The sequence below is a fragment of the Macrosteles quadrilineatus genome, unplaced genomic scaffold, assembly GCF_028750875.1.
Source record: "Macrosteles quadrilineatus isolate MER2022 unplaced genomic scaffold, UCM_ALF_1.0 Scaffold_8__2_contigs__length_117827958, whole genome shotgun sequence".
In the NCBI taxonomy this organism is placed as follows: Eukaryota; Metazoa; Arthropoda; class Insecta; order Hemiptera; family Cicadellidae; genus Macrosteles; species Macrosteles quadrilineatus.
Window position 1 is genome coordinate 5,909,934 of NW_026542601.1, and position 16,545 is coordinate 5,926,478.

Consider the following 16,545-nt stretch of genomic DNA (forward strand, 5'->3'; position numbering starts at 1 on the left):
CACGTTTTTATTTAAGTATAGCTAATGGCATTTGTATTTTGCTGTACATCACGCAGATATAATATTTAGTAGTAAAAAACAGAGAATAGATACAAATCACTACACCTCAAATTATATTTGTCTAAAACAAGTCCGCAACCAATTCGTTGTGTGAACAATGGGGAACTTCACAGATCACCAACAAGATGCAGACAAATATCACAGGCCCAAGAGCAGAGCCCTGAGGTACGCCGTGAGTTCACCCTGTGCATCCTGATCCAGAAATGTTCCTGATCTGTCCTCGATCTCCTCTCACACATCCGCAAGTCACGACGACAATATATAGTGTATAAAAGCATGGGAGGCGCTGAACACAGTAGTTGATCCTCTGTAGTCGTCTGTGCAGGATGAAGGTAAAGTTTAAGGATAAGATACTTGCATACAGGTTATATAGTTCTTCAGCAATGGCAATCGCTTTCGGTGTTGCATCTCTCAGAAAACTCTTTGGCGGAGGAGTAAGCGTTATTCCTTTGGCGTGTCTTTAGATTCCTTCTGAATTTATTTATTTTGGCGTGGTTTCGATCGAACTTCTCATATAGGGAATAAGTTACCGTAGGTCTCATGGTAATACTTGGACAGGGGAACGATTTACTTTTTTCATTTTGATGTCCCTAGAAGCAAAATAAAAACTATCCGTTCAAATTCATATTTATATATATATATGTGTGTGTCGGTTAGCGCGATAACTCGAGCAAAAATCATCCGATTTCAATGAAGTTTGGTACAAACGTGTAAACCTACATTAATTCAAACGAGTTGGCGAACCAGCATGGTCGGACCATGGGAATGGGGGTTTTTGCGGGATTTATGGGGTTTAAAATTGGGTTTTCTCTTTTTTTACCCTCAATATCCTAAATTTGTTCTAGACCATATTGGTTACTTATGGCTAAACCCCCGTTCCCATGGTCCGACCATGCTGGTTCACCAACTCGTTTGAATTAATGTAGGTTTACACGTTTGTAACAGTGGAGTTTTTTATTTAAATTAAAAATTTCAATGTTATTCTTATAGAGAATAAGTAGACTGTTGTAGTTTGCTTGTAAGCTATTACAATTTTACTAAAAAACACACTTTATTAGCCCTGTAGGCAGCAAACCTAGGTACTCGTTAAACCTTATGTTATTTGAATACATGTAATTAAAAATCAAATCCGGCAAATGGAAATTCGCTTAGTCTGCAGATTTGCTGTGGCGGGGGTATTTAAATTCTCAAGATAATTTATTGTTTGATTTACAAGCCGATGACAGCGGGCTTGTTAGAGCTAATTCTATAATCTAGGTTTTTATAATATTTATAACGTTTTGGAACTACTATAGTACACTGAGGCCAGGGTTGAGTTTGTAGTGTATTAAATGGTTGTTTACAAAGTGCTCAATATAGTTCACATATTAGTCTAATGATTAATCTTAAAAAAAAAAATTCAAACATATTAAGGGTAACAATGCCATTTGAAGAAATAATTGTATATTTCATCACTAGGGCGTAAAGTGACTCTTTTTCACCCGAGCTTAAGTTTCACGTACATTTTAAGTCCACTAAAACTTGTATTTTTAGATGTTACAATTAGTCGTATGGCAAACTTTCTTCACAGATATAAAATCATCAACAATTGCAAGATCCACACAGGCTTACCTACATGATACATGGTTAAGATAGCACGGGTGGTTTGTCAGCGACTGAATGCATTGCTAGTGACACAGAGCAAGGAAGATCGTGGGAAAAGATCTTGCTCTGTGTCGACTGGAATAGTCGGTTCCTGTTTGGTTAGATTGTAGGTGGATAAACCAATACAAGTGTACTTACTGAACCATTCACATAAAGCAACAGCATAGGATGTTAAGATCTATATGAATCAGATCAGATTCTAGGCTGTAGTCGCTGTGTTGTGTTGACAGTGGGAGGGTATTCCTGCGATGGGGAGAAGGAATAAGTTTTGCTGATCCACATATGAAAATACTGCAACTATTTGTTACAGTATTAAATTAGCCTATTTTAAAGTCAGCTGTTAGTAGCCATAAAAACACATCGTTGAACTCACACTTTGTGCTACTATTTGGCATTCTTATATAGCTCTTAGTTTTTGTTAGATGTAAAAACTTCTGTTTATAATGTAGGCGTATTAATTCTGCATGGATCAGTATATTTTACACGTGCATACTCCGTTGGTGACTTAATTAAAATCTAGTACGTTCATTTTGGTTCTAAAACTGAAAAAAATCTGGATCATTCGATATGGAAAGTTACCAGTTTCATAGTTTAAGGCATTTCATTTACAAACTACTGATCAAAGAAACAAGAAGCGGTTGTTTTTTTAACACAAAAGTAAACTGCTTATAACTTAGATTTTAAATACTCTCTTTGGTTTAACTCATGCAACTGTGCACAAAGTAAACAAACTAAATTTATCAAAATGTAACAAGTTAGGGTCTACTACAAATTTAATTAAATAAAAAAAGTAAATATTTCGCAAATATTATGAGGGCACTCAAACGTTTAGTAATGTATTTTAGTAGTTGCAGTGTTTAATGTCATAATTTAAGAAGAAAATACAAGGTTTAAAACCATCAGTATTTGTGGTGTATTCTAAAAAAATTTAAATCCTAACTAAAGGCGTATGTAGAATTTGTAAAAATATACATTAAGCTCTTTGTTTGGAAATGTACAAAACACGTAAAAGGTGAGATTTTTACTTTAGCACCCAAAAGGCAATGGTAGTAGACGAAACAAATATTTTTAAAGGAATATAATTTTAAAATTTAATATTTCAAAGATAACCCTAACGCTGACTTAAAAAGTTTTAGGAAAATTTTAATCAAACTTTGCAAACTGGCTTACTGCAATTTCTTAAGCGCCTTCAATTCTAACTATACTCTTGATTTACACAGATCCACTGCGGGCTGCTGACGTTGTGTCTGCTGGCGCTACAGTCCCATGGCGAGCCACCAGCTCCATCGTACGGTCCCCCAGGGTACACGCCCGGGGGCGGCGGTGGGGGCGGCGGTGGAGGCGGCTACGGTGACGGCAGACCTCCCGGCGGCGGTGGGTTTGGTGATGGCGGAAATGCAGGTGGAGGTGGAGGCGGTGGATACGGAGGCGGCGATGGAGATGCTAAGGTAAGATTGGTTTTTATTTTCCAATTTAATATACATTTTGTATTCATAATGTAGAACAGATATTTACTAAGGATTGTGTAAATAAACCAGAAGAGTTCCCCTGCATAAGGTATGTGGTCACACCTAGCTACCTCAATCAGATTACAAATATGAAATAAAGTGGCATATTTAAATTCCCTTTTCAAAAAAGGTCTTTTCTCTTGTTTACAGTGTGTCTGTAGTTGAAAATTCAACTGAAGTTAACGAGCTGTTAAATTGCAATTCTCGTTTAAGAATGTTATAAAGCAAACAATGAGACCCATAATCAAAATAGCGTTCTTTAACTCTTGTTTGCAGGGACAAATTCAATAAACTTTTACCTTTTAAATATTATGTTTGTTTCAGTTAGGTATTAGGCAAATAAAAATATTTAGATAAAGTAAAGTAATACAGAATCTAAAGATCCTACACAATGAAACCTCAATTGTAAAAATTGGTTAGGAAGGGCAAAAAAGAGATATAACAGAGAAATTATTTATTGCATGGAATGCACATTGCACAGACTTGAATAATTATACAGGGTGATTGATATAAGTGTGCCAGCCGTTTTATTCGAAAACGATAAGAGGTATCAAAAAAAGTTAAATGGTAAGTGCCTTGGATTTTTTATTTAAAAAAATTGTAGTCAAGTAAAAAAAAAATTTTAGCCGCCATTTTTCCAATATGGCCGCCAACTTTGATTTTTCTTATGGAACATCCTGTGTTTTATAATGTATTCTTGTAGAAAATGTAATTTTAGGACGATTTTATTCATATAATTTTTTTTATAAATCTAACCGTTTCAAAGATAATAATGGTTAAAGTTTTGAAATTTCTGCATGAAAAAGAGTTTCGATAAAGGCCTAAGCAAGCATGCCAGCTGTTTTATTCGAAAACCATTCCAAATTTCACAACTTAAACCATTATTATCTTTGAAACGGTTAGGTTTATGAAAAAAATTACAAGAATAAAATCGTCTTAAAATTACAGTTTCTACCAGAATATATCATAAAATACAGGGTGTTCCATAAGAAAAATCAAAGTTGGCGGCCATATTGGAAAAATGGCGGCTAAAATCATTTTTTGACTTTACTAAAATTTTTTAAATAAAAATTCCAAGGTACTTACCATTTAGCTTTTTTTGATATCTCTTATGGTTTTCGAATAAAACGGCTGGCACACTTATATCAATCACCCTGTATAGGCTAGTAGGTCCCTGGGGCCATAATATGAAAAGGTAAATTGGTCCCAGCACTATGCCACCTACGGTAATAGCTTCTTTCCTATAGAGGAAATTCACAAAAATATTGTGCTTACAACTAAAGACCAATATTATTTTACTAAAATTAACAAATCACATTTTCCTTAGTAAATATGTTTCGGTGTAATATAGCAGTATTGACTTTTGCCATACCTAATCTCAACCTCAACATACCTTTACCTGTACATCCAAAACAAGCTACTGTACAGTATAAAAATTTCATCTGCTGCATATAAGAAACATTTTACATGTTCATACTATAGGAAATGCAAATTCAGACTATAATCCTGTAATAGTTAATTATCGTTGTTGTTGGAAGGTATTTTACCTGTGAACCTTTTTCGAATACTGAAACTAAACGTATTTGATTTTTAAAATATTGTATTTAACGCTGTCTTTCAATCTTAGCTGAACATTATTTTTAAGATCCATCTTACTAACCCTGTTATTTAACTATTCACACCCTCTCTATGTGCACTGTCCAGCCGGAGCCGTTCAGCTTCTCCTACGAGGTGAACGACCCCCAGAGTGGTACAGAGTTCAGCCACCGCGCGGAGAGTGACGGACAGAGGGTGACTGGCGAGTACAAGGTCTTGCTGCCCGACGGGAGACGACAGGTGGGTAGATGATAGGGACTGGGGAAGTAGAAGAAGCAATGGTAGAACTTGGTAGGAGCAGGTGTAGAGTCCTTGGTTGGAACTTAGGGGGTGGGAGTAGAAAAACTGAACTCTCGAGTTGAGAGAAGTTTTTTATGTTTCTATTTAACAAGTATTGCAGATCTTATTTTCTAGCGGTTGGATTTTAAATGGTGTAACTTATTAAATGATTAACAGTATCAGCTATAGTTCTAGTCACAGCATATACTATTTTTGTTTAGAGCCCTCTTACTCTCAAGACTTTACACATAAACGAGAAAAAAACGTACTACAGTATATCCAATAAGAAGAAAGTTTGAATTTAATTTGTAATACATGAAACATATCTTACACTCCATAGAGTTTCAACATTGACCTACTCATATTCGTTTCACTTTTTTCAGGTGGTATCCTACACAGCAGACGACGCCAGTGGATACAACGCCGACGTTAAGTACGAAGGAGAAGCCAACCAAGGTGGTGCCGGAGGCGGATATCCATCTGGTCCTTCCGGAGGATCTGGATTTGGAGGCGGCAGCGGTGGAGGTGGTGGAGGAGGATATCCATCAGGAGGTCCATCCGGTGGATCTGGATTCGGAGGCGGTAGTGGTGGAAGCGGCGGATATCCATCTGGAGGTCCTTCCGGTGGATCTGGATTTGGAGGTGGCAACGGTGGAGGTGGTGGAGGAGGATATCCATCAGGAGGTCCATCCAGTGGATCAGGATTCGGAGGCGGGAATGGTGGAAGCGGCGGATATCCATCTGGAGGTCCTTCCGGTGGATCTGGATTTGGAGGTGGCAACGGTGGAGGTGGTGGAGGAGGATATCCATCAGGAGGTCCATCCGGTGGATCTGGATTTGGAGGTGGTAGTGGTGGTAGCGGTGGATATCCATCTGGAGGTCCTTCCGGAGGATCTGGATTTGGAGGAGGTAATGGCAGAGGTGGTAGTGGCGGAGGCGGAGGTTATCCATCCGGACCATCAGGAGGTGGCAACAGAGGAAATGGAGGTGGTGGTTTTGGAGGCGGCAGTGGAGGCGGCAGCGGCGGATTCAACGGCTACCCATCCAATGGCCCATCTGGAGGAAGTCCTACCAACTCATACCTACCTCCTGGTAAATGATGCTGCAGCTGGTGATACAACGAGTTACCTTGTAAATGTAAATAGTTCCAATAGTCAAGGCTATAGTGGTAGAGGCCATCATTTCAAGTAAATTCTTAGATCACGATCACGAAATAGTTGATGAAACTCAGTATGCTTAAAGTAGCTTTAGTTATAGACTCAAGCCAAATAGCAGTAGATATACTTACTTATGGAATGTGGTAAGATTATTACCCATTATATTTTTAGTATGGTAAATGATCATTGGAGGGTAGAAACCATTAGATTTATTGTTCATGAGCTTTGTATTTATTGCAGTTCTGTAGAGTTTAGTTTAAATATTATAAACCATAATAAAAAGTAATAACCTAATTGTTTCAATAGTTTGATTTTTCCAAATGTTTGAACCGGAGTGTGAGGTTAATAAACGTTAATTAGCCTATATAACGTATTAAAATAATAAATATTATATGTTATTGTCTGTTAAGGTAAATGCTAAGTTTTTGTCACATTACATGATTGCAAACATACAAACCAGTTAAGCATCTGAAAACGCTAATTTTAATATCCAATTCGGGTTATCAAGAAATTAGCATAGTTATCGTTCAACGTTCGGACGAAATTACAGGCATTGAAAGCTGTGGGATAATTTAGTCATCGAGGTTAATGGGGCTCCTTATAATTTTTATTGTATAAGACGAAGGCTGGGAACGAGACTCGTGACAAACTCAAAAAGGAAGTCTCTTAAGTATAGTATAGCCTCCAATTCCAAATAACGATCCCTTTAAGATAGCCTGCAACTGTAACTGATAGTTTTTTGGTAACTAGTAACATGCAAATATGGTGGACACAGATTTAAATTTTGATGATAAATTATATCATGTTGCTTGCTATAGCTAGGAAATCCCAAGTGTTGAAGTTCAAAGAATGAAAGTTGTTGAACGTTTAGTAGACTTAAACCTAGTATAGTAGCAGTAGTAATACTCCTTACCTGTATGTAACGAAAATAATTTTTTCATATATAAAAACAAGTACATCACAGTTTCAAGTTCGTACAGTATTTACAGTCTATAATATAAAATCTAGCGTTTATTTTTATACGATAGTAGGCCTATACTGCAACTTAAGTTGCTGGCACTTGAGCAGACACTAATGTCAATGACTTATAATGTAAACTCACAATGTTGCTGACTCTGGCACTTGTTAGCGTATTTATAGTGGTTATGTTTACGCTGATCACACTAATGATTTTAAAACGAGCTGACGATGATAACACTCATACCTGCAAATAATTTTGATACTTTGTTATTGAAATGTATTTATGTAGCAGCTAACAGCTGGAAGATCAAAAGTGTGATGATCAAGCCACCGGAAATCTTTAATAGACCCAGGGACTCCTTAGAGCACAAAGACCTTTTTGCTTCACACGTACATTAACAAGTTCAGTGGTAGATAGCGCATCCTCGTTCTAATGGACCTGATACTTGTTGTGGACAGTACAATACATTTGTATCAACACAACGTTAAATGACCTATAAAATGTCGCATTCCAAGTGATTGTTTAGTCAGAGCCCACAGTGGCCGTGTTAATATGAGATGAAGCTCACAACACTGTTACACCATAGTCACGGCCTTACTCATGAACATTCTCCGAGAAATGCCACATGAATAACAATTAGCACCTTTCATTGTAAACCTTGAACTCCTAGTCCTACACTCCGTGCTATCTGCTACTTTGGTACGTCATTTGCACGACAGGTTATTTGGCGTTGCATACAGATAAAAGGATTTCCCATTAAATTTTTGTATTGCAGAAGGTGATCTCACCTTTTTGGTTGCATCTCACGTTTCAAATGAGGACCAGTTATAGTGACAAGATGCATTCAACGGATTATACTCGTATAAAGTATTCGTTTACACTTCATGTGTTATTTAGTGCCTACAAAGCAAGTAATCTTCTCTTCACACAAATATGGTTTTACCATGGTTCTTTAAATTAAATCAATCTTTAATGTATACAGGCTGGAGAGATAGCTGTAGACATTTTCAATGACCTTGCTGTGCTATATTCTACAGTGACTACATCCATGTATATGGCACTATAGAATGTCCTTATACATTTTTATCATCACTACTCTCGCAACATAATCATTTCTTTATTTCAGTTGCTAAATAAACGTGAATATTTCGTATTGTAGGCTGGTTTAAAATGATAGTTTCACTCTCCTTGGTGTTCAATTGTTTAACGCTGTCCCTCTGAACTTTGACACCCGGCTTTAAACCAATTTTGAACCAAGTTAACGTCATGGCTCATTGAATCCACTTCCAACTCGTTGCCTAAGTTACGCTACAGAAAACAATTTGTGAATGTTTGGGCCGTAGAGATATGAATTACCTAATTGGTCCATTATCACTATCTGCCAGACAGAAACATATCATACCTCAGCCCCCCTTGGATCTAACGTGAAAGCCATTACCTATCCCAACCAGTTGAAGACCCCGGTCGGAAGATGGGATAACAATGATATCCGGACTCTCCTTACTGAACAGCTGCCGCAGAGAGAAAGCAGTTGGCGAGCACCAAATCTTAAGTGGTTTATAAAAAGAAGTTCAAGTCCAGAGTGTCCGGACCACTAGGCGCTAAGTGAGCGGAACTGCAACGCCGAATAAAGCGCTCACATTGGCGCAATTCTGCACTGAGGTGCGCAGTTGATGATGCGGGATGAAGTGAATCAGTAACAAGTTTTTATAGCAAAATATGTCTACATGGAATCAAAGTTCTGACTAGTTTATGCTTAGTTTGATGTTCCTTTGAAGCAAGTTTGTATAGTAAGTTTTGGTACAGTTTTGGACAGTAGCTTTTTGATGGTTCGAAACTGGACCCAGCTATTTATAATCATTGGGCTTTAAATATATGATCCTGGATAATATAACAGCTTATCCTATAAAAAAAGATACACAGATCATCTCACTCCATTCTCCACTCATCCTTCGTTTGTGTTAAAATACGCATCTTGCTGGCGTCCCTATCTCTATGATTGATAAGGGTATAGTGAGTTAATACTATAAAACATAATGTACAATGTATGAAAATAAAGATAACTGATTGTAAACGTAAATTACACTGTGCTGTGCTTGAGAAGACATCAGAGGGTTGCCGATAAGTCCTGAGAAACATTCTAAAAATGGGATCAACTCTCCTCGATCACAAAGTTTTTGATGCATTTTCCTTGCAATATAATAATCTGATCCTAGGCAGTAAAAAAAGCTGCACGGATCATCTTGATTCGTTTTACTTTAGCCTGACCTAATATTGAGGTCATAATAAACACCTATGTGTTCATCGCAGTCGAAAACTAATGATAGTAACGAAAATAATAATTGCTAATTATGAAAAACACTATTATGCGGACGAAACTTATTTTGTACTTATTTTAGACACTCACTCTATCATAAAATCAAATCCGTACCTTCAGCGACAATGTACACACAATTTGTTAATCGGTAGGTTTATTTCGACCTCGACCTTTATCGATATGTCGATTATCGTATCTTCGACTTGCCACACCGGTTGTTCCGTGACACGTCCATGTCGACATGTTCCCATCCATCATTCAATTTGGCCGTCAATGCTGTTATTACAGAAGATGTTTGTACAAGATGTGTGTACTCTTGCCCACTTGTCTGTATCTTTGTTGTGTTGTGACGGGGGCCACACAACGTTTGCGTTTGTACATTTATTGTATTGCTCGATAATATCAGTTTATATACTATTTTATAGCGTCAAAACAAATATGTTTCAATAGACTTTCTGTTGAAGACTAGAGTTAGGATTGGAATAATAAATCTCAACCAGTTTTTTCCATGTTTGAAACCAGATCCAGCTATCATTGAATATTGATCTTTTGAATTATGTCTGTTAAAGAATCAGAACCAGTATTATGGCCATTTACGAATTAAAAGGTGTTAAAAACTTATATTTCTCTTGTTATCGGTTCTTAATGCACTTAATAGTCTTTAATCTAATCCAGCGACAATATCTAACTTACAATATACATCATTGATAGTAAATATTTGTTTAAGACTGGTTGCTATTGCTATGAAATTATATCAAACACAAATAGTTTTACCAACCCAAGGTATAAATAGAAAAAAATAAATATGCAACAAGCAATAAACAATACAAATAGCAAAATGAAGCGAGGTAAAATTTAAAACACATGATAGTGGTAAAACCAGGAGATTAACAACAGTACAAGGACGGAAGAATGTATAAAATTGTGTGGAATAAATTGTAAACAATAACATTTAAATAAAACTATTTACATTACACATTGACCAATAGTATCTTAAATTCAAAATTTTGTTTAGTAACTGAATAAATAAATTTAAAAATAGTTCAAAAACAAATAAACCTATGTACCTCCTACCCAGAGAAAAAAAAAACTGCAAGCACATACCAATCAAGAACCAATAACATAATGAATTCGTGCGACAACCCAACAATCTGCCTAACAATGGAGTCAGAAGAAAGGAATTTAATCAGAACCTGTGGTTAACCGGACTGTGAGTGCGTGTGTGTGCGTGTGTGCGTCTGTACGTGTGACCTTGTGGTTGATATTTCGCCCCAGTGAAAGGATGACACTCAAGGACGTTGGCGCCCACAGTCCATTGTTCTTCTGATTATCAATTCTAATTCCGATACCTTTCTTTACTCCGACCCGACTCTACCTTGGCCTTGGGTTGCTAAACCGTCTTCAGTGGGCCATTCGCCCGCGCGTTCCTGGCAAGGTGAGAGGTAGCGGCGGAATCTTCAATTCTTGAAATTCCACTCTCGAAGCCTAATGAAAATAAATCTCTGAATTCTTTGAATGATTCATCTGAATGTGGATTCTGAAAACGCTGAGGCAACTCTAGCTGAACGATAGCTTGGTAAAAGAACTTACTATCAAGTAACAAATGTCAACTCTAAAATTTACAATATTTTTGGCCATTCTTGGTGATCATGAAAAAATGTTCATTTAACAAAAATAGTAGTTTAGACCACTGTAGTAAAAAAAGTTAATATGGATAGCTACTGGGGCTACCTACTGTATAAAATTTTCGCTTTTCAAATCCGGGGTTGGATCAATATCGTTGGGTGGGATCGATTCCAGAGCTATATGCATTAATGTTGCTGTATAACGATATGTCACTTTAGATACACATATACACAACGTGAATGCAATTCAAAATATCCAATTATACCACATAAATCGGTAAAATTATACTCGTTAGGTATTTAATTTTTTACCCGAAAACATTGAGAGCTTCTGGAAATCGACTGAACAAGATGCGTGGAATAGAAACAATTCTGAACAGCAATCGCCAATTCTCGACAGCTGACTGATTTGAAGGTTATGTTCGATGGATGTTCGAGTGATGAGGAAGTTTGATTTGACCAATCATCGAAAGGCCAGCCCGAGTAGTCTGAGGTGTCCAAAGGCCAGTAGCCGAAGAGTTACGCAAGCCTAGAAGATGACAGACGGTGAAGCGTTGGTCAGCTTTGCAGACAATGGCTCTATGGCTCATCTGTGATTGTGTGTTGCGTCATGGCCTCTCTGGACCAGGTAATGTTGTTCACCTGCCAACTGCCGTTCTGGACCATTTGTAATTTGTGCCACCGTTGCTGTAAACAACTGTTGGCAACCTCGGTGGAAAATGTGTCAGCAGATGCTTTCAACTAATTAGTGTAAAATTGTATTATACATCAATTTAACAATGATCAAGAGATGTACAAGCGGTCAGGTGAAATTCAATGAAAGCAGAACAAAGTTTGTTTAACAACCGAGTTAAACACGATATATTAGCATATAAAGGATTTTACCCCTTGCAATAAATGTTCGGTGATATTCTTCAAAAAATCAAAACATTTCACAAAATCAACATCATCAACATAAAACAATTAAATCAAGATTCAATTGGGTCCAAGTGTGGATTCAGCTCAATAGTGTCTTAGAGTTTTAAAAATGATATATTTTACTCTTGTGTATTAACATAAAAAATATTCTTTAGCAGTGGAGACGGCTGTACCTTACCGAAGTTGGGCACTCAAATATAGCTAACAAGACTGAAAGACGTTCCTCTAGTTCAATATTTCATTTATTATCATTATCAATATCAATTGAGATGGGGATGCCATCGAGGCACGCACTTAAGCCAAATATGAGTGTAGAATAGTACTAGAAAAAATGATGCTCGATTACCACCTCATGTCACTTGATCTAGAATTTTATGTTAATAATTGAAGATTTACTCAACATTCTTCCTCAGGCACAGCGTTTCCAATGCTATTTTCTGTAATCTGAGCCACGCTGGCGGTGACACCCACTTACACAACCGTCTATCGTCTAGCCGCACACGCGATGGAGGACCTGCAACAGGAGACAAGGACGCATGTGATCGATTTTGGGGGAAAGTGATGACATAAGTGACCATCTTCTGGAGCGTGAAATCCTGATACGCTTCTTTCCACAAAATTATAATTTTTCTTATTGTTAGACACAATGCTGAACGTCAGTGACACTGACACTTAGGTACCTTTATATTATAGAGTATATATATTTCATTCGTTGCATACAAAGTTGCAAGATAGATTTATAACGTGCATTGTGACATTCTTTGGAACATGTTCTAGCCATAATCTTCAACCAGGGCTATCGCACGATGCTCCAGGCCCCACATGCAAAGAGATTGTCTCCTGCCTTTAGTGTTGTGAACGTAACTTCTTCTGTGACATTTCACGTGAGGTTCTTGCAGATGTCTTCATTCCGAAGGGTGATCCTGTTAAACACAAGGAAAAATCTTGTTTGCAGGAACTGAGGAGAATACCTTCAACTGCCCACGAAGCATCTTTTATTGTGCAAGGAAAATGTCTAGTTTGTTGATCTTTTTAATGACTTGGATCTAAGTTTATAGCTGTTTTCTGCCGTCATAGGTTCTGTTCATACACTGGTCCTTTTCACTGGTCCTGGGGTGGATAAATGGGAGTTTCAGTTTCTTCTAGATCAAAGCTAGTTCTCAAAAACATATTAAACAGTTCATTAAGCATTTCAATTTATATTTGATGCCTGTTTATTCTGTAGACCAATCACAAGGTTCTCAAATTTTGTGGGATTTTCGGTTCACTTTGAATTACGGCTTGGGTGCCCATCAGTTCCATATAACAGTTTTAGGCCATAACAGGTAACGGTTCTATTCTTAGATGGGTTACAAGAGAGTACAGACGGATGTATTATTACAACATTTTAATTACATTCTGAATAATCCAAAACCTGCCCAACATTTCAACAATTAGTGCATTGATTCACTTATTGTCACGTGGGCCATACACGTTTTAGATATCCACAACAGTTTGGGAACATCTCAATCCATCCACGGATCTCATTTGGTAATTGCCGAAAATGTTGTCATTCTCAAATCAATTGCATCGTACATTCACGTCCTAATTTTTGAAAGCGGTACGTTACATTCTACAAACAAAACACACTCGTCATGCCAGACAGTTTAACTGCCCCATATACACCTCAGTGACTTTCTTACCCTGTGGCGGCTCACGAGAAGTCCCGGAAGAGATGAATTTGGAATTATTCTCTCATAGTAAATTCGCGGTAACGTCATCATTTAACTTTTCGACTCTTTTGTAACCTATCGGCGTTCGAGTTTGGCAACAGAACGAGTTTAACAATTAGCTCGGTAATGAATGATTTGACCGGCTCCAGTGTGAAAGTCGCACTCGGTCCCACGGTTTATGGTTCACTAAGCCACTCTCCGGCCTTGGCCTTTCCTCCTGCTTCCCTTCCTCTGGTGACGTCATACGTAACTGGAACAATCGGGGCTGTGACGTCACTGCAGATGAGCAAAACTGAACTCGACCACATATTATTGCTATTGAAGCCATGATTCTGGGTAGAAAACATCTTCGCATGAGAGCACTTGTGCAAAGAACACTGACAAGTCCAGATGGTAGAGTTTCCAGCTAAACCTCTTATAACACAATCTGAATCTATTGGGTTAGTAACAAAATCGGACAGTCAACAATTCGGATAGATCGAACGCTTAGGAATGGGCAGTGGAGTGGTTGTGGTATTCTCCTGGTAACCAGACGTTCGCTGGTGATCCTTAGAGGTGGGGCAGCTGAGGTGTATATGGAGTGATTTGGAGCAGTTAGAGTGCAGCGAAAGTAAAAGAGTGCGGCAAAAGTAAGTAAATGCAGCAATTAGCAACTTTCTGTGCTATAATCAGTGCAAGGAAGGCTACTTTGTCAGGTGACTGTAGGAAAAATATTGGATGGCCAGTAACGAGTTCTGAGTTCAAAACGATGTAAGTATCTTTGCTGATGCACAAAATCTCGCATAAAAGTGATATGTTTGAACTCCCAATAGGCAAAGCTCGATTGTTGACCAGAAACAACCAATTACCCACACACACATAATTTACTCACACTGACGCACGGACGCGCACACGCCAGAGTTAATGGATGATCCGCACTGTTATTATGGTTTGGGAGGTAACATGACGACATCCTATAGTTATAGAATTCCTAGACAAGGCCAACGTCCTGATAGTAAAATCACAAACTACACGTGTGCAGACTACAAGAGACACAGTGCATCTAAATTAAAATATACAAACAAAGTGTTGTAAAAATAAAACAAATTATGATGGTAACAATTTATTAGAAAACAAATAGACACAAACAGAAAGATACATTTACATAATTGGTAAGGTAAAACAATGTCAGTCTTGTTGGTGTATGTTTTGTTCAAATTCTATTTTATGTTCCCACCCAACATTTTTTTAATAATCTTTTCTACGGTACATAAATGAAAGTAAGAGACCAACGGCAAGATAAAAAAGTTGAACACTAAAAACCCAAATTAATATCGTATGCTTATCCAGGAAATCATTAACTTCGTGTTTATTTTGTCAAGTTGTCGAATCACCAAACAGCAACTTAAAAATTTAACTTACCTGAATATTCTACAGCATCTATTATACAGGGTGGCTGAAAAGTAACTTGCACCCTCCCTTAACTTTTAAACCTTTTGAGATTTTTTAAATCGGTTTGCGGAAACCTTCTTAGAAATGAGGGGCTAAAATGATTTTGGTTGATTTTTAAAATCTTGCCCTAGGGGGTAGCTCAAAGTTTTCAAATGGCAAGAATGGTCGAGTTTGGTATCATTTTACCGGTTTTGACAAACCTAAGCAATTGACACGAAGAAAGCTTAAATTGGACCACTAATAACAAAATGGCGCCCTAAAACGTATCAAATCCAAATAACCAGGAGGGTGGCTGAAAGTTAACTTGTACCCCTCTTGACTTTTTAACCATTTGAGATTTTTTAAATCGGTTTGCGAAACCTTCTTAGAAATGAGGGGCTACAATATTTTGGTTAATTTTGAAAATTTTGCCCTAGGGGCTAGCGCGGTAGGGGGTAGATCACAGTTTTCAAATGGCAAGTATAATAGAGTTTGGTATCATTTTACTGGTTGTGACAAACCTAAACAATTGAAATAAAGGAAACCTAAATCGGACCACTAATAACAAAATGCCCCACAGAGTGATTTTCAAAAGGCTACGTCTTACATTTCTTTCGAAGTCAAAATCTATTTTTTAACTAATTAAATGAAACGGCTGGTCAATGCAATTATCTGTTTATTTAGGCTACCTACTTGGTTTTTTTTATGATGTTTTATTTGCATTGTTGTAATCTAGTAGGTTAGGTTGAATTAAAGAAAGGTTGTAAACAACAGTAGAATTTTTCTCGTAGTTTTCTGTATACACAACGAGCTAGAGGTAATGAGGCTCAACTAAAAGCGAAAAACATTTTTTTATGAAATATCAATATTAAGAAATTAATTTTATTTTTGACTTAAAAACAACATTATTCTCATTCGGGTCCTTAAGCATGCCTATAGCAGTACCGATAAATTGCCCCATTAAATGAATTTGTTAAAATTGATAAAACTTAAATAATTTAAATGGTCTAAACACTTAACAGATCCTCTGCATATTGGTTCACTACTCGACTTTGGCACGTTTATATTAAAAGATTATACACGAAATCCGCAAATACGATTATTTTAGTCTAGTGCAATTAGGTTATGACCCGGACAAAATTGATAACAGGCTGAAAATTGGTGGAAATGTTCAAAACAATGTCCTGAGTGGCCCACACAAAGTCCCAAGAAATCCCAGGTGGGGAACGGCCGCCATTTTGAAAAAACGGCCGCCATCTTGGAAATTTAGATTTTTTGCTGTATCTTTTGAAGTAATTGCCCGAAAGACCTTATTTATGTCTCAAATTAAACGTTTTGGGCTCATGTATTAGGGCAAT

The 16,545-nt window shown here is 37.3% G+C and overlaps 1 protein-coding gene across 3 annotated transcripts; it reads left to right on the top strand.

Annotated features, from left to right (window-relative positions):
* Window positions 1-367: 367 nt before the first annotated feature.
* On the top strand, window positions 368-6,540 carry LOC129000887 (uncharacterized). Of its 3 annotated transcripts, none has more exons than XM_054427959.1 (5): window positions 368-392; window positions 2,925-3,152; window positions 4,917-5,048; window positions 5,471-5,933; window positions 5,997-6,540. In XM_054427959.1, exons 1-5 carry the CDS (start codon window positions 387-389, stop codon window positions 6,185-6,187), a joined length of 1,020 nt encoding a protein of 339 aa, XP_054283934.1. In that variant the 5' UTR covers window positions 368-386; the 3' UTR covers window positions 6,188-6,540. The 3 variants fall into 3 exon arrangements, with proteins under 3 accessions (XP_054283934.1, XP_054283935.1, XP_054283933.1); XM_054427960.1 differs by having other exon boundaries at window positions 5,471-5,930; window positions 5,994-6,540; XM_054427958.1 differs by having other exon boundaries at window positions 5,471-6,540.
* The last annotated feature ends 10,005 nt before the right edge of the window (window positions 6,541-16,545 follow it).

Coding starts and splice junctions, on each gene's coding strand:
- LOC129000887 (XM_054427958.1), top strand. Junction 3,153..4,916: donor GCGGCGATGGAGATGCTAAG/GTAAGATTGGTT, acceptor TGCACTGTCCAG/CCGGAGCCGTTCAGCTTCTC. Junction 5,049..5,470: donor TGCCCGACGGGAGACGACAG/GTGGGTAGATGA, acceptor CACTTTTTTCAG/GTGGTATCCTACACAGCAGA.